This window comes from Gopherus evgoodei, chromosome 21 (assembly GCF_007399415.2).
Source record: "Gopherus evgoodei ecotype Sinaloan lineage chromosome 21, rGopEvg1_v1.p, whole genome shotgun sequence".
Lineage (NCBI taxonomy): Eukaryota > Metazoa > Chordata > Testudines > Testudinidae > Gopherus > Gopherus evgoodei.
Genome location: NC_044342.1, coordinates 13406448 through 13424740, shown reverse-complemented (window position 1 = coordinate 13424740; position 18293 = coordinate 13406448). Strand labels below are relative to the sequence as shown.

General features: G+C 42.8%; 2 protein-coding genes across 2 annotated transcripts; both read left to right on the top strand.

The window, feature by feature from the left end:
- Window positions 1-4612: 4612 nt before the first annotated feature.
- On the top strand, window positions 4613-5572 carry LOC115638109 (olfactory receptor 6A2-like). The gene has a single exon (XM_030539690.1). It carries the CDS (start codon window positions 4616-4618, stop codon window positions 5570-5572), a length of 957 nt encoding a protein of 318 aa, XP_030395550.1. The 5' UTR covers window positions 4613-4615.
- An 11569-nt stretch (window positions 5573-17141) lies between these two features.
- Window positions 17142-18089, top strand: LOC115638108 (olfactory receptor 6Y1-like). Its single transcript, XM_030539689.1, has one exon. It carries the CDS (start codon window positions 17142-17144, stop codon window positions 18087-18089), a length of 948 nt encoding a protein of 315 aa, XP_030395549.1.
- The last annotated feature ends 204 nt before the right edge of the window (window positions 18090-18293 follow it).

The window sequence follows — 18293 nt, the reverse complement described above, 5'->3', positions numbered from 1 at the left end:
TACCTTTCATAAAAGGTCAAAGGGGTTTTTAATGGCGTGTTTGCCATGGCACTGAGCAAGCTGAGGTCTCTGTATATCAAACCTTATTTAACATGTTTAATATTGGACAGTGACTGAGTTATGTTAACACCTTCGGCCCATTTATTCCATTTAAATTAGTACAACAGACTCCTTAAGATCCAAAGTGAGCCTCATACACATACATTATGTTGCCATTTAAACAAAATGAGAAAACAGAAAACAATCCATCAGTAGATGACCTTGGTGCTGTGATGTCCTGGAAAGGATATCCATCTCTCAATCCACCATCCGAAGGTCTTAAGGCTGCGATTTTCAAGGAGTAGAAGGGAAGGAGGGCCCAAATCAACATTGAAATAGATTTAGGCACCTAGGGCCAGATATATAAAGGTATTTAGCTGCCTAACTCCCAATATCATGGGAGTTAGGCACTTGAGCTAGATTCACAAAGGGACGTAGACGCTTAACAGCTACTTTAGGTGCCTAATTCCCAGACTTAGGCATCACTGGTATTCAGAAACCCCCTGCTCAGCTGCCACCGAACCCTGTAACTGCCTTACGTTACTTAACACCTAAATATTTGCAGTAAAAGTTTCCCAGGTACCTGTATTTCTGCCTCTGGACATGCTCGTTGCTGCACGGTAGATGTCCAAGAGCCTAGAGGCCCAGTGTGTTACACGGCCTAGGGACAACATGGGTTTCCTCCACCCCTATCTTGCTCTGATGTTCTAGGTGTGCTCTGAGGACACCTAAGTCCACACCTAGCAGCAGCCTTGCCTCATAAATGTTAGCCCAGCGACCGGGTTGCTCACCATGACAGATAGTACAATCACATGCAATATCTCTGAGGAAATATATGTCATTACGTTTATGTTTCACGGCGGGGCAGGGATTGTATGGACATTGCATTCTACTCCATGGGGAAGGGTTACTGAAGGTCCTTCGGTGAATGGGGCATGGGTAAGGAGAATCATGCACATTGTAAACACCTCCAGAGAGATGCCACCACCGGAGGTGATTGCATATATGGTTCGAGCTGGATTTCCAGAGATGAGGAAACCAAACAAAAAGCTATTAGCTTAAAAAGGCTGCATTTAAACTGATTCAGGGCCTTCTTTCTGGTCCAGAAAATGGACAGGACCTTCTGTCCTACAGGGTCCCCAATGGTTGCAGAAGGGTTGGAAAGACGTTGGTCTGCTAGGGCCCAATAAGAGTGATGGGTGACTCCTGCTATGTTTTGTGTGGGTTTCAATCTGTTTATTATTTTTATTGTAGTTTCTCTGTAATACTTTTGCATTCAGATTAAAGGTACTTGCTTAGAAAGAGATGGCTGGTAACTGCCAATGCATCATTCAGAGCCCTCGGAGAGAAAGCAAAACACTGGCTGTGGCAGTTCGACAGACTGGAGATATCACAGGGGAAGGCAGATAGCTATTTAGCCTTAAAGTCTCCTGGTAAGAAGGTAGTGGGACAAGGATCCTGACCAGGGACAGGTGGCAGGTGGGCCCTGACTGAGCACTTGTGGGGGGACAATACAACTGCTGTTCCCCTGAAACTGACACTTATCTGGGAGACCACTGATTCAAGGCCCACCTCTTCCTGATAGAGAGAAGGGATTTGTTGGTGGCTCAGCCACCAGCCAGATGAGTGTGCTAACCACTGGGCTAAGGGACAATCTGATGTGCAACTTCCTCAGTTGGTCTCGTCCTGACTTCTTGCAAAAATGGCACAGGTGCCTAACTCTGGGAGACAGTTCATGGCTGAGAATCCCAAAGAGGGATAGGTGCCTCCCTGCAGCCTGGATTAAGATACCACACTCTCCGAGTGGTGCAGGGTTTAGCACTCACCCCTCTCCTTGGCATCTCCCTTTGGCTAGCTTAGAGGTTCCCTGCCTAGCATACTGGGTTTTGTGGATCCCATTCTGAAATGCTTCTCTCTCCTCATTCATTGTAGAGGGAACCTGGATACCCAACTCAGTCTCTGTGAATCCCAGTGATTTTTGAGGCACTTAATTTCCTTTATGAATCTAGCCACAGGTTCCTATCTCCAGCTTTTGGGATCTACATCCTTTGAAAATCTGGCTATTAGGCATTTTTTGAAAATTTTGCCTTAAGTCTACAAGATACACACTCTCTCTCTCTCTCTATGTCTCTCTCTCTCTCCCTCTTATCTCTCTGTGTACAGTCAGATTTTCAATGAACATAAATTTCAATGGGAGTTGGGCACCTAAATCCCTTAATCACCTTTGAAAATCCCAGACCTAATCATTGAGCCATCCTTTCAAGCATAGCATCTATCTACCCTTCCTCCTTGGTTTATCTTTTTCTATACTTCTCTCATCTATTTGTCTATCTGCACTTCTGTTATCCAATTGGCATCCATTTGTCTGCCCTGTGTCCGTCTACCTGTGCCTTACACACCTGCTCACAATCACACTATTCTATCTTGGATTCATTTCAACTGCTGCTTCTTGCTTCTCTCAGAAGCTGTTTTCTACCTCATTATTACTAAAGTAGTACCTTGAGGTTCCACGCAAGATCAGCTCACAATTTGCCAGGTGCTGTATATACAGGACAAGAGGTCATGGAGAGTATATAATCTAAACAGACAAGGCAGACAAAGGGTCAGACGGAAAACAACCTGCTGAAGATAGCACAGCAGATCAGTGAGAGAACATAGGATAGGACATAAGTCTTCCAATACATGACCTCATCCACTAGATCACACTAGCCATCGGAGGCTGATTTCTCTGGACTGATGAACATTATGGCTAGGAGGGTGAGATGATATTTGTTTATCTTGTGTGATTGCTTCCGTTGGGAGAGGTAATGATAATTTACAGACCAAATCTCATGGGACAGAGAAGGGCTGATAATGTGCTAGCTACACCTGCATCAGCATGAGGCAAAGAACACTGCCAGTTCTTCACATTCTCTCTGCACTTTAAACACTCCAAGCTACATAACGTTGTTGGGAAGAGTCATATCTGTTAAGGGCAAGTCAATTTTTATTCTAATTGTTATCTTTTTAAGCCAGATGATGTTTTCCCATAGAATACTGAGTAGTGTTTTACAGAATGAGTCTTGGAGCTGATGAAAAGTAATTAAAGTTTGTCTTCTTTCTCGACACTTCCCTGTTTAAGGGAACTCTTTATGGGAAAGTTGGCAGCTTTGATAGCCTTCTTAGAAAACGTTCCAAAAGGTATCACATTCCGGGAGGTGTAAGGGAAGCATTTTAGAAATGTATACATAGATGACATGTATACATGGAAAATGTCTAGTTACTAGGATGCTGAGTGCATTAAAATAGAGATTAGACAGTGCGAGGAATAATGAGTGGAGAGAGAGATATTTTGATGATGATGACTGTACAGTCTGTGGATCTATCTATCTATCTATCTATCTATCTATCTATCTATCTAGTTGCTTACTTGTCCCTCACCACATATCCTATAGAGGTCTTTCTGAAATTTCTTATTTTGTACAAATTGGTTAAGAGATGCAATTAAAAGATCAGTCAAAATATAATTAGCTCAGATTCTTCAAATGAAATTAAATGAATTTTGATCATTTATTTAAGAAGTGTCATACAGATCACAGCAAGACAATCCACTCTCTTTAGTACATGTCACATAATGCAGGTCCAGCCCAAGCCCAAATGCTGCACAGCTGATTTTTTGCACCGTCACAAGAGCCTGTGTCTGCAGATCCAAACTCTGAAACTTGCTGCTGCACCTTTGGGTTTGTCTGTTTTCTTTCGCCATGTAAACATACCTATTGAATCCGACTAGCACCTTGATTGACTGAGTAATAACTGAGTAGAAGGTTGTTACAGGTATCCAGTGCAAGATAATATTTTGGCTCCTTGCACTCATTTACTTCCTCACTCCCTGGATGCAAATCTGTCTTTTATATTAATTATAGTAACTCCTAGAGTACAGCTTGTTCTGGTCACCATTGTAATAGGATCTGTACAAACATATAGACAATTATCACTGTTGTTTTTATGCTACAATATTTATGCTACAATAGTGCCTAGAGATGATCCCTTTTCTTCAGCCCAAATCTTTAAGTAATGACCTGTGTACTGGTTTCATCATTCATCATATTCTTCACCAGTGTTGACATAAGCACAAAGGACACCCAGTATTATTAGTAGTTTTGCTTTTCAAATGTGCATAAGGGCCAGATTCTCAAAGGTATTTAGGGACCTAAAGATGCAACTAGGCATTGAGTGGGGTTTTAAAAACCACCTAAGCAGGTTAGGTGTGAAACTCACATAGGTAATTTAGGAGCACAAATGCTATTGAAATGCTAATGAAATTTTTAATAGTAAGTCACTTAACTGCTTTTGAAATTCTCACTGATTAGCATTAGAATTATCTGTAGTGTGAAGAAGATTGCCAATAAAATGTAAAAAGGCATTGGGAGATAGAAAGAACTATGGAATTAGATCAGCAGATAGGTTGATCGGTTGATAGATGTGTGTATAAGGGGGTAAATCAATTGATCGATAGATAACATACTGATAATCACTAGTAGTAAATATGTTGTTGTTCTGATTATATATTTATTTATTACAGAGCTGGCTGTTAGACATGGAGATGAGAAATCAAACCAGTGACACAGAATTCATTCTCCTGGGGTTCCCCGTAGCTCCTCATCTGCAGCTCCTCTTCTTCACGAGCTTTCTCATTGCCTACACCTTAGTAGTGCTGGAAAATGTCATCATCATCATGACGATCCGGGTGAACTGTCACCTCCACTGCCCCATGTACTTCTTCCTGAGTAACTTGTCCTTCCTGGAAATCTTGTACGTCACAGTCACCGTGCCCAAGACTATGGTCAACTTCGTGTCTGGGAGCAAACGCATTTCCTTCATAGGCTGTATGACGCAGCTCTATTTCTTCCTCGGCTTGGGGAACACTGAGTGCATCCTTCTAGCCGTCATGGCCTATGACCGGTATGTTGCCATCTGCAACCCACTTCGTTACCCGGCCATTGTGAGCCAGGCTCTATGTATCTGCATGGCAGCTGGGTCCTGGCTCTGCGGCTTCTTCATCTCTGCATGGAAGGTTTTTCTTATATCTCAACTGACGTACTGTGGTCCCAATGTCATCAATCATTTCTTCTGTGATGTGTCCCCCCTCTTGAACTTAGCCTGCACAGACATGACCCAGGCAGCACTGGTAGATTTTGTTGCTGCCCTGTTTATCTTGCTGATTCCCCTCTCTGTAATAATCCTTTCCTATGCTTGTATCATCTCCACCATTCTCCACATCCCCTCCACACGGGGCCGCCAGAAAGCATTCTCCACTTGCATGTCACACCTCATTGTGGTTATTATCTTCTATGCTGCCAGCATTTTCATCTACATTCGGCCCCAGGGCCTTCCATCCCACAACACCAACAAAATTGTTTCTGCTCTCTACGCCATTGTTGTCCCACTTTTCAACCCCATCATCTACTGTCTGAGGAACAAGGAGGTCAAAGAGGCCCTGAAGAAGACTTTCATTAGCAAAGGAGTTCAGCTGCAGAAACATCAGTACACTTAGAAATGGAGGGCATGGGAAGGAAGAAAATGGAAAAAAAAAACAAAATTGAACTTCACACAGAGATCGCTGGGTAAAAACCTCTGGCCTGTGTTATGTCACAGGTCAAACTAGATGATCATGATGGGCCCTTCTGGCCTTAAAATCTCAGAATCTATTAAAGCCTATCAGTACAAGCAGAACTTCAACTTGAGCATGCAGTAGCACCATCAAGTCGTTGTGTTCTCTGGGGACACAGCAACCCATGCATTGTTCCCATGTCCTTAGCCTACAATTCCGACATAGTTTGTTCCAACATCCTCTTCCCTTCCCACCATCTCACAGTCTCTTAACCTCAGCTTCATTCTGCACCTGCTCTTCATGTTTTCCTTCCAGACATTTTCCCTGTTCTGTCCATGTGTTCCTTCTCCCTTCCCTTGTCTTTCCATTTCCCTAACATCCTCCTAATTTAACTCACCCAAGGGAGAAAGAAATGGTGGCACTCACATGACATTTGTTGCCATCCTATTGATTGATTTGCTTGTGTTTTCTTTAGATTGCGAGGGACTGTCAGCTAATCTGTGTTTATGCAGAACTGAACACAACGGGGTCCTGATCTTGGTTGATCCGTGGATGCTACCATAATAAACATGATTAATGATAAATAATAAAACAAAGGATTTTTTTTTGTATTTTTGTCTAAATGTTCTGTTTTTTCAACCAAAAAATGTGAAACTGGAATTTTTTTTTAATATAAAAAGTTAGTTTTTCAATTGAAAAAAAGATTTTTCCCAAAAAAATGAAAATTTTACCCGATAAGTTATTTTACTGCAAATAATTTTAGAAAATTGAACAATTTCTGCTTCTGGTCTTTCTTCTTGAGCAAAGTCCCCCAAAATTTCACTGGAAAGTATTAAAAAACATTTCCAGTGAAAAATAATTGGCATTTTTCAACCAGCTGTAGCAAGCAACATCATGTGACCTGAACAATCAATCAAAGCTACCAATGATATCTTGTACACCGATATAAAATTTTCACATTGTCTACAGACCTCAAATTACCCATGGGAATTATTTTGTGAAACATGAATAAGTACAAGCAAATGGCAAGCTGTAACCATATATACATATATTAAGTAAATTATTATTTTTTAAAAAGTGTTAATCTTTGTCATGGGTGCACAGGTTTGGTGCTCTGGAACAGCTCTCAATCAGTTTCAGTCAGTACCCTCTTCAGCGTGACAACCCCACACGGTGCACTTTCACTAGAGTAAGCCTCCTTGGCTTCAGTGCCTCCTGGGACAGACTTCAGAGTGTGCAGCATCCCTGTTCCATATTGTGGGCTCCCCCCCAGGCAGTCCACCTGGATAGGACAGTTGGGGAAGCCTTACACCCCCCCCAAAGGGGCCATGCACCCCAACTTCTGCAGTCAGCAATGACTCCCAGCCAGCACTGTAAAACAGAAGGTTTATTAGTTGTCTGGAAAACAGTGTAGGAAAGTTCTTCGTTAGCACAAAAGCCAGAAAGTTACAGTAAAACTCATCTTGGGTAGACCCAGAGTCCCCTGGCTCCCCCTTACAGCCCCAAAAACCAGACGATGGATTCACTTTCAACAGCCCATCCCCAGTCATGTCCAGTTGTCCTTCCATCCTTTGTTCAGTTTCCCAGGCAAAACTTGTCCCTTGGCCTCTACCTCTCTGTCTGTCTGTCTGTCTGTCTCTCTCTCTCTCTCTTTTTCTTCTCCAACATGTCATACCTGGCTGGCTTCTTGTAGAAGTTGTCTCTCTCTCCCCGGCCATCAGTTGCTAAATTACAAAATATGAGGCCATTGTTTGGGGTTCTGGCAGCTAGACCACAGTCAGAGAGTCTCTGCAAAGATTAAACACTGTTATCCCACTGCCTGGTTAATCATGCAACACGTAATGGAAACTGAAGCATGCATACAATATTCATACAAATCATTAAGAACCCCCCCACACTTCATCACAATCTCTAATTAATATTAGGACTTATTATTCCATTTATTGAAAAGTCCCGTCTGGACACATGAGAGACTCTATGATCAGTCTAGATGACAGGTTTCATGGAGGTATTATGGTATTCAGGATAAGGTACTGGACTAAGAGTAGGGAAGTCAATGAGAGTTGAGTGTATATTCCTCCTGGGGATGCAGGGTTGCTATAGCCATGTTAGTCCCAGGATATTAGAGAGAAAAGGTGAGTGAGGTAATAGCTTTTAATGGACCAACTCTTTGTTTCTATCTCCAACAGAAGTTGATCCAATAAAATATATTACCTCACCCACCTTATTCCTCTTAGGCTCTTTTTAGAAAATCCCAGTCAGAATATTTTGGCTGGACCTTTAAGCAGACGCAGGTGGATTTCAGAACCAGGTTACTTCAGTTGCGACCAGATAGGCAACAATATTTCATCTATGGTACCTGAGGGAATGATAGAGAACATTCAGCCTCAGGTTTTCTTCCCTGGACCACATCAGGAAGAGATTTATGAAGGTGTTCAGTGGTGGCCTAACACTGTTTCAGTGTTAAAGCCTTCATAAGCCTTGATGGGAGCAGAGTTGGGCAATCTGAAATGCCATCTTTAGGCATGGAATTTCAATGCCCCCTGTGGGTTTTGATGTGAGTGTGTCACGCACCATAGCACTGTGGCAGTTATAGGAGCAGAGCAACTCAGTGATACCCAGTTGAACTTACTCACCAGGGCAGGACATGACCAGTAGTGCAACGGGAAATGTAGAGTTGCAGGACTCTGTCTCTCAGCTTGTCTAGCTGCCTAGTGTCATATATACCCCTCCGTCTATCCATGTAGGCTGAGATTTCAGTGCTACTGAAGGTATTAGATTGGCCTATTCTCACTCATTTATACAAGAATTGGGTGCCTAAATGCCCATGGTGGATTGAAAATCTTCTCCTTAATGTGTCTATGAAGTCTATCAGCAGTTCTTTAGTGGGGAGGGATAGCTCAGTGACATGAGCATTGGCTTGCTAAACACACAGTTGTGAGTTCAATCCTTGAGGGGGCCACGTAGGGATGTGGGGTGAAATCAGTAGTTGGTCATGCTAGTGAAGGTAGCAGGCTGGACTCAATGTCCTTTCCAGTTCTATGCAATAGGTATATCTGAATATATCATTATTTATTCATCTGTCTAACCATGCCATTGATTTTTCTGCCCCTCCTTCTGTCCGCTAACTATCTAATAATCTCTAGCTAGCATCTATATATAGGTCAAGGTATGCATTTGTAATGTGCCAAGTCACACTGTTTTTTAGGCACTGATTCCCTTCTCACTTACCCCGGTATAAATCAGGAGTAACTCCATATGAGTCAATGAGTTTGAACCTTCGCTCGCTCACCTCACAGTAAAGTAGGAGTAACTTTTTTTGAAATAACAGGGAGTGCTTTTCCTCTCACTCACCTCTGTGTAAATCAGGAGTAACTGTAATGGACTTAGAGCTGGCTGAACATTTTTCAAATTTTTTTTTCACCAAGAAATGGGGTTTCATCAAAAATAAACTTTTTCAAATGAAAATGTCATTTCTGAATATTTTTTAAAAAGTTTTTCTACAGGATATTCCTATATGAAACAATATTTGTTCTATTTAATTATGAGCTGAACATTTTCATTTTGTTTCACTTTTTGTACATTTTGGATTTTTTAAAGCCCACCTTTTTATTTTTTAAGTACTAAATCCATTTTTAGGTTTTGTTTGGTTTGTTTACTACTTTTTCCTTTTATTTTTCTTCTCTTTTTCTGCTTTGTAACTTCTCAAAATGCTGCAACTTTTGAAAAGTTACTGAGCAGCAGTAGGAACAATGAAACTGGATAACGCCACCGCCCTGTAACTTTTGCAAAGCTGAGGAAATTTTGAAGTCAGTGTAGTTACAGCATTGTGAAACTTGAGTGAGGAGAGAGACATGGTGGGTGAGGTAATATCTCTTATAACAGTGGTCTCCAAACATTTTTGATCGTGCAACACTTTCAGTAAAAACATTTTGAGCATGCACCCCCAATATAAATATATTTATTTATGTATAAATTACATACATTTACTACTATACTAATATATTATGTACTTTATAAAACACACAGAAACAGAAATAAAAAAGGATGAGATAAAGATGAAATAAACAATATTTTTTAAAAATAATTTTTATTGTATTTTATTTATTAACAGTACAAAAATATTTTTGCTTTCACAAAAAATATTATTAATAATAATATTTTTAGTGAGAGCAATGTGATTGAATATGCTTCATTATTTCCGAAAATCTTGGTTTAACACTTTGTGATGCAGTGATTCGAAGGTCTGGATTAGGGTTAGGGTGCGGGAAGGGGCTCAGGGTGGGAGTGTGGAGTCTGGGAGGCAGTTAGGGTGCAGGAGGGCGCTCAGGGTGGGGTTGCGGGAGGAGGCTGAGGGCTGGGGCAGGCAGGAGGCACAGAGCACTTCCCTGGGGCAACTCCTGTTTGGTGCAGGGGGTGTGCAGGTGGCTTTGTGCAGTGCGGCACCAACCCCATGGCCATGATTCTGGGAGTCACCCCGCCCCGCAGGCAGGGCCACCCAGAACACAGGGGCTTTGGGGGCTGCAGGGCCCCGGGCTAAGGGGACCCCAGGGCCCTGGTTTGCAGCTCTAAAGCCCCTTTGGGAATGTGGCCCCGTGAGCACGAGCCGGAGGACTCAGGAGGAGCAGGGGCAGCCTCACAGCCAGCAGCCAGAGAGAAGCGCCACTTTCCCCTTCAAAACGCCGCTTCTCTCCGGCTGCTGGCTGTGCAGCTGCCCCTGCTCCTCCATGGGCCAGAGAACTCAGGGCAGCATTCTGAAAGGCTCTTTAGAGCTGCAGGCCAGGACCTGCACTTTAGAGCTGCAGGCCAGGACTCTGGGGCCCCTTTAGCCCAGGTCCCTGCAGCCCCTAAAGCCCCTGCGTTCCGGGTGTCCCTGCCTGTGGGGGAGGGGGAGGCAGCTTCCTTGCTCACTCCCTCCTCCAGGAGCCTTTCCCCCACCCCCATGGCGGCGTTCCTCCTGCTGCGCCCTCCAATGGATCATCTTGCGCACCCCACTTTGGAGACCTCTGTTTTATAGGACCAACTTCTGTAGGCGAAAGAGACAAGCTCTTGTCTTTTTCACCAACAGAAGTTAGTCCAACAAAAGATATTACCTCACCCACCTTGTCTTTCTCATATCCTGGGACATGGTTACAGCAGCACTGCAAACGTTCGAGGAAAATCTGATCTTAATTATTTGATTTTTAGCTTATCTTAGAAGCCTTTAGTGGTCCCTATTCTTGAGCTCACTGAGAAAACCCATGGAAAAAATGTGTTTGTTCTTTGTTGTGATTGCTTCCACTGGGACGCAGTTGGAATTTTCAGATCAATTCTCAAGGGACACTGAAGGTAAATAAAGAGGCACATAAATACCTGTACCAGCATATTTCATGTAGCCGGAACTAAACTCTGCTCTTCATATCTTCTCTGCTGTCCAGCTACTCCAAGTTTGATTAGGGCTACGTACACAGAAGTGATTTGAACTTTGCTCTGATAATATACAAGGTTAAGGCAAGTTTTCCTTCTATTGCAAAGGGGTTTTTCTGAAGTGTTCCCCATTTTGTTTCTGAAATGTAAATCTGGATTAGACCTATATTGAAATTATGTACGGATCTATTTATCCATATATATCTTTACATAGGCTGGGATTCTCGAAAGGACCTAGGGAATTAGAGGTCTGCAATCCATGGAAAGCCTATGGAAGTCTGATGCTCACTTACATGCAGTGTTGTTGTAGCCATGTTGGTCACAGGATATTAGAGAGACAAGGTGGGTGAGGTAATATTTTTATTAGACCAGCTTCTATTGGGAAGAGAGCTTTTGAGTTTACACAGAGCTCTTCTGCAGGTCTGGGAAAGGTACTCTGAACTTCACTGTGAAATTCAAAGTGGAACAGATTGTTGGGCATAAGTAGTTCATACGTATTTCAAGGGACCCTTCAAGGTGAAGTGGCCCGTTAACACTCCTCCAGTCATAGGGGGAGAAGGAAATGGAAGCAGGAAAGTACGCCTGGGGGTGGTTGCTAGTGAGTTATAGATTGTTGTAAATCCAGTATCTGTATTCTGCCAATGATTGTTAGTTATGAATTTAAGCTCTCGGCTTGTCATTTGAGAAGACTGAATAGAGACACTAAATTTATGGCTTATTACATAAATCTATAAGCCACTAATTCCCTTTCCAGCTGCCTTGTCCCTCCTTACTTCCCCCCAGTGACTGAAAGAGTGTTCACAGGCCACTTCACCTTGACAGGTCTCTTGAAATACATGTTAATTATGCTAAACAATCTGTTCCACTTTGCATTTAGCTGTGACACTCAGAGTATCTTTCCCAGACCTGAAGACGAGCTTCCTGTAAGTTCAAAATCTTGTCTCTCTTACCAACAGAAGCAGGTCCAGTAAGAGATATTACCTAACCTACCTTGTCTCTCTAACTCACTCATACTCCTTTGAAAGTCAGAGATATAATGTATACATGTTCATCTCTATACATGCCCTTAATTAAGATATCTTTAGATTATAGTCCATATGTATCTAGGCTTGGAAGATTAGATTTTTATTGTTTAATATTGGAAAATAAAGATTCCATCACACACACACACAAAATGAAAAAAAATATTTCCATTGATAGTAATTGAAATTTACAGATAAGCAAAGTAATAAAAAAAAAGCTACCTGCGACCTTATGAGAGTGTGACTTAAAGATATTTACTTTGTATATTTTGACATATGATGTCGACTACTTGTGTTTCAATGGTTATAAAACTTTCACTTTTTGAATCTCAGTGTCTTTGGCCATTAAATAATTATTGCCTGAAACTTTTTGTTTGACCTCACTCATAATTTCCTGCAACTGTGAACAGTTTAATTGATAAATACAAAATAAAGAAATGCTTAACATCCATAATTTTGTGCAACTGTGAGCATTTAGATTGATAAAATTTAAATTGATAAACATTGGAAAAATACTTAAAAATAAACATTGATATTATTTCTCAATGTGATAAATAAAGATTGAAGTCAGAGGCACTGGATTTATGGCTTATTACAACAATCTGTAAACCACTAATGTTGAATGGTCCGTTATCATCTGCGTTAACTACTTATGCAGAACAATCTGTTCCACGTTGCATTTTGCTGTGATACTGGGAATATCGTTCCCAGACCTGAAGAAGAGGTCTATGTGGCTCAAAAGCTTGTCCATCTCTCACCAACAGAAGTTGGTCCAATAAAAGATATTACCTCCTCCACCTTATCTATGTAATGGAGAAAGAGAGGAAGAGTGTCATGCTTTGTCTGTGATCTTTAAAGGAACCCAAGGGAATTATTTTTATATTATCCAGTGTTTCTAATAGCAGCAGCAATTAGTAGTTAATAACCAGATTCTCCTTTCAGCCACCAAAGTGTAAATCAGGAGTGTAAATCTACTGCGTCTTATTTGCCTCTCATTCACCCCAAAGTAAATCAGAAGTAAATCTATTGCAATTAGTGGTGGCCAAGATTAGCAATAGCTGACTGTGCATAGTAGAAGTCATTAATTGTGTTTAAAATGAGTTACTTTGCCATTGGTCCCCATTCCAAAATCTACTCATTGCACTTTTGCAACTGGGCTTTGTAATATGGAGACCTGGCCCCATAGCAACAAGAAGGAAGCTCACCAATCTATTTCTCACACACCACTGGTTGCAAATCATAGACAAGTAGAGAGATGGAACAGCACTGAAGATAAGAAAGGCAGTGTTGTGTTTTGTTTTGTTTTTTAAAAAAATGTGGAGATCGATTGATCGATCGATCGATCTATTTAAACTGTGGTATCTAAGACTGTGGAGTTTAATGACTGGGCAGATTGATGTATGAGGGATTAGTTGTTAGCAAGTGAACCAATCTCCCCATGACTCTTTGTATATAAGACCCCATGAAATTCTGTGCACAAGCCCAAAGTATTTTGTCTCTATCATTCTAGTTTTTGTTTCTCTAATTCTAGGCACTCTTTACTTAGGTTGAATTTAGCATGTGATCAAATGATGGAACGTACATAAGATTTTTCTCTGACCTGATTGACCAGTGGAGAATGTGTCCAGATGTCAAGGAAGGGATTTCTTGTGATTGATGAGAGACATTTGGTATTGCAAATGTCTTCAGTGATTGATGAGACAGTGACCCATTAAGAGATGATTTTAGCTGATTAGGAATTACTTATTGCCACTGGTCTTTTCTATAATAAAGACTTGGTTACAGATATCTTTCGCTTATTGATTAGATACTAGTGCATGGGATGGTGCACCCATCCAGTTTCCTATATGCAAGTATTCTATTAATGAATCCTCTCCTTTAAATATTCACAGATTCAAGTTTTGGATACAGCTCCACTGAAAGAAATGTCTCACCTTGCTGCATGTTGACACCACATTGAAATGTAAGTGCAGTTCTTATGGGTGTCTGGAATTTTCAAAGGAGTCTAAAGGAGGAGGTATCCATTATCATGGCAATCGCCCTACCTAGCCAAATGACTCACATTGCTTGGGTGAGAGAGCAGACTCACTCCAGACAAAGAAGTCTGGCCCAGTGACTTGGCTGACCTGGAACCTAAAGAGCGGGTAACATATTGGAAATGAGGGACCTCAGCAAAAATTGAGAAAAACTGGCCCAACTTTCTAGAAACTTTTGTTTAATCTCTAGTGGATGGAAACTGGGATGTTCCTCTCCTGTCACACACACATACACACACACACACTGAACCCACCAGGTGACCAGGGGTGATGGCATGCTATCTGCAGTCATGTAGGGAAGTTTTCAGATGCTATGAATTTTTGAATCTCTAGGGCAGGACTGAGGGGGCACCAGGCAGGGTTAGAACATGCACTCCTTTGCACGTCGATAGAAAATTTGAGAGTGCTGCATGTGGAGATCTCTGTGCATCCTAGCAACATGGCCAGCATTTTCCTCTCTTTCCATTCCTTTCCATTTTACTTCTTTTGTCTTTTTTTCACCCATTATTTCTGAAAGAAAAAAAATCAATTATATATAACTCCTTGAGAAGCCTTTCTAACTCCTTTAGGATCATCTGAGATAGATAGATAGATAATCAAAGGAGCCCAAAGGAGTAGTATAGATAAAGATTATATATATAAAGGGAGCCTTTAGGAGTTAGATGCCAATTCAATGGGAGTTGTGTGCCTAACTCCCTTAGGTTCCTATAACAATACCAATCTTTTATTGCAACTCCACCACACACAATTGTATTTGCTTTGTCACTTTGTTTGATCTTCATCCTAAAAGGTAATTTTATTTCCAATTTGTGGTATACGCTGGGATTTTCAAAGTAGTCTTATGGACTTAGGTACTTGAATATCTTCAAAACCACCTAGGTGATTTAGGAACCTCCATCCTATAGCAAAGGTCATTGAGGAGTATATTGACAAACGTGCTTAGACATTGTGACAATGAACACCTAGTTGGTAAGTGTCTAGGAAATCACACACTGCAAGTTACAAAGCCTGCGGTTGGCACCCAGGCTCCCTATGCAATGAAAGGGGAGAATCAGATGTCTTAGGTTATGATTCCCAAAGCCACCATACTAGCCAGAGAAGAGCCTAAGCTAGCCAATGGGAGATGCTAATGAGAGGGGTGTATGCTAGTCTCACCCCTGTCTCTGAGCTAGGTGACTAAATCTAGGCCACAGGGAAGCACCTGTTTCTGCTTAGCAATTCTCAGCTGTGATCCCTCTCTGGAGTTAGGTGCCTAAGGCATATTTTGCAAGAAGCCAGAGGATGAGGGAAGAATCACCTTCTTCATAACTGATAGCCCAGTGATTAGTCAAAGGGATTTGAAGCGTAAACTGCTGTCTCTCAGGCAAGTTCCCTAATCTCCAGGCTTTGAATGTTCTGATATAGAGCTCCCTCAGTCTCTCCTGTTGATAGAGGCCTGTCCAGATACAAAATGTCTATCCGTAGATGTGGATATCTGTGGCTATAAATTGGTATCTGCAGATCTGCAGGGGTCTACTGGGAACTGCAGCGGTGAAAGCAGCAGCCTGGTGGGCCACCACTCCCAGGAGCCAGCACCCCATGCCAGCAGCTCCTCTGGTATGGCTGTGCTGCCCCTAGCGATGCCCAAGGGGTGGGCACCAGGCTCACCAGCAGCTGTCCCTGGTTGTGCTAGTGCAGTGGGCAGGGCTGGGGTCAGGCTGGCACTGGTACAGCCATATCAAAAGAGCTGCCGCCATTGGGCACTGGCTTCTGGGTGCGGTGGCCCACCAGGCTTCTGCTTTTGCTGCTGCGCTTCCTGATAGAGCCCTGCAGCACTGTGGATACCGGTTCATATCTGCAGATATCCTCATCCGTGGATAGACATTTTGTATCCACGCAGGGATCTACCTATTGAAGCGGTTCGACTCTGGATAAATAATTAATGAGTCATTGGAGTGGAAGGATTGAAGTCTGGGTCTCTCTCAGCCTGAGGGGGGAGGAGCATACTCTAGGCATAGGCATTATCTGGCCTAGTGACTCTTTAATAATTTATCCATGCTTCAGCAGGAGAAATTGCGGCAGTCACACAGAGATTATCCCTTCATCCAGTGGTGAGAGCTCTCACTATGAACTTGCAGATCCTTGTTCAAATCCCTACCCCGCACCAGGTGGGAGGGGACATGAACGGGGGGGCTGTCCCAGGTGTGTACCCTAGTCACCAAACTGAAAGTCAGGCTTGATTTCTCTTCTTTGCACTGTATCATTTTGTGTGACTTTGCCTGAGCGGCCCAATTTGATAGGCAGCCTCTGAGCACATACCTACTGCTTAGGACCCCACATGGGAGTTAGGCAGCTGAACACCTGTCTTCCCCAGGTTTGTGAATCGCTTTAGGACTTTGATGGGAGTTGGGTATCTGGACACCTAGGATGATGCAGCAGTGTGCATGGCCAAAGGTAGATACATAGACACCCAGGCAACTTGTACTGCAAAAACCCAGGTGCTGAGTGCATTTAGGCACCTGCGGAGTTCAGTGAGAGTTTTGTGAACTGTAGTGGAGCCTAAAACTGGGATTTAGGCACCCAAACCAAGATTTAGGCACCTAAATATGCACTTTAGGTGCTTAATTCATTTGTACTCAAGGCCTTGGGTGCTTGACTTTCAATGAAATTTTAGTCCTATAGGACAGTTTTTCAAAGACCTTCAAGTACCTAAAGAAGCAGATAGATGATTAGTAGTGTTTTCAAAAACACATTGGTGCCTAACTCCCATTGAAATCTCACTGTGTTAGGTGTTGTACAAATGCAGAACAAAACGATGGTCTCCAGCGTGAAGAATCTACAATATGAGTCCTTCTTGTCTATTCAGATTCTGAAGGTATTTGGTGCAGCGACTGTTCTTGTACAATATATCTATACAGAGACACATACAAGGGGCCCCGCTCTTGGGTTGGGCTGCTAGTTGATACTATCAAGCAAATAATGAACAGTCATGGATCTAGACTCATTGGAATCTGGCTAATCATGATTAAATTCATCACAGGTGGAGGAGGAAAATACTGCATATAAGGAATGGACGAAGGAAATCAAACCAATGTCAGCCACTTCATCCTGCTAGGATTACCCACTTCTGATGAGCTGCAGCTGCTCCTCTTCTCTGTCTTCCTCCTGGCCTATTTGCTAACACTGATGGAAAATATCATCATCATTCTTGTCATCCAGGCCAACCACCAGCTGCACAAGCCCATGTATTTCTTCCTGGGCAACCTGTCATTCCTGGAGATCTGGTACATGACAGTCATTGTGCCCAAAATGCTGGCAGATTTTGTGACCCAGGATAAGCGCATTTCCTTCCAAGGATGCATGGCACAGCTGTATTTCTTCGTGACCTTTGTGTGCACTGAGTACATCCTTTTGGCTGCCATGGCATATGACCGTTACTTAGCCATATGCAACCCTTTGCGGTACCCATCCATCATGAGCAATAGGTTCTGCGCCCAGCTGGCTGCAAGCTGCTGGGTTTGTGGCTTGATCATCGCCGCAATCAAGCTGAGCTTCATCGCCCAGCTCAGCTTCTGCAGCATTGACGCCATCAACCACTACTTCTGCGACATCTCACCTCTATTGAATGTCTCCTGCACTGACTCATCTCTGGCTGAGCTGGTGGACTTCATCCTGGCCCTGATGGTCATCATGGTGCCTCTGTGCATTGTGGTCACCTCATACATCTGTATTCTGTTCACTGTGCTCAGGATCCCCTCATCCCAGGGCAGGCAAAAAGCCTTCTCTACCTGCAGCTCCCACTTGGCCGTGGTAGTCTTGTTCTACTCCACCACCCTCTTCACCTACGCCAGGCCCAAGGCCATGTATGCTTACAACTCCAATAAGCTGGTGTCAGTGCTCTATACTGTGGTGGTGCCACTCCTGAACCCTCTCATCTACTGCCTCAGGAACAAGGAGGTCAAGGTTGCCCTGAGGAAGGCAAAGCTTGGCACAAGGAGCACTGGGGAATGTAGTTAAAGACTGCTGGAGAAGGGGGTTACTGATGAGTCTCGGATGGATGTCATACTACACTAGGAATAAGCAAACCTGTGTTATCTTATATCTAGGTGAAATTCGGCAAGCCACACTGCTGGGGAAGGATGGGCTTGTGGTTAAGACAGTGGGCTGTAGCCGAGAAAGTCTCTGTTCAGTTCTTCTCTTTGCCTCACACCTTGAATTTCA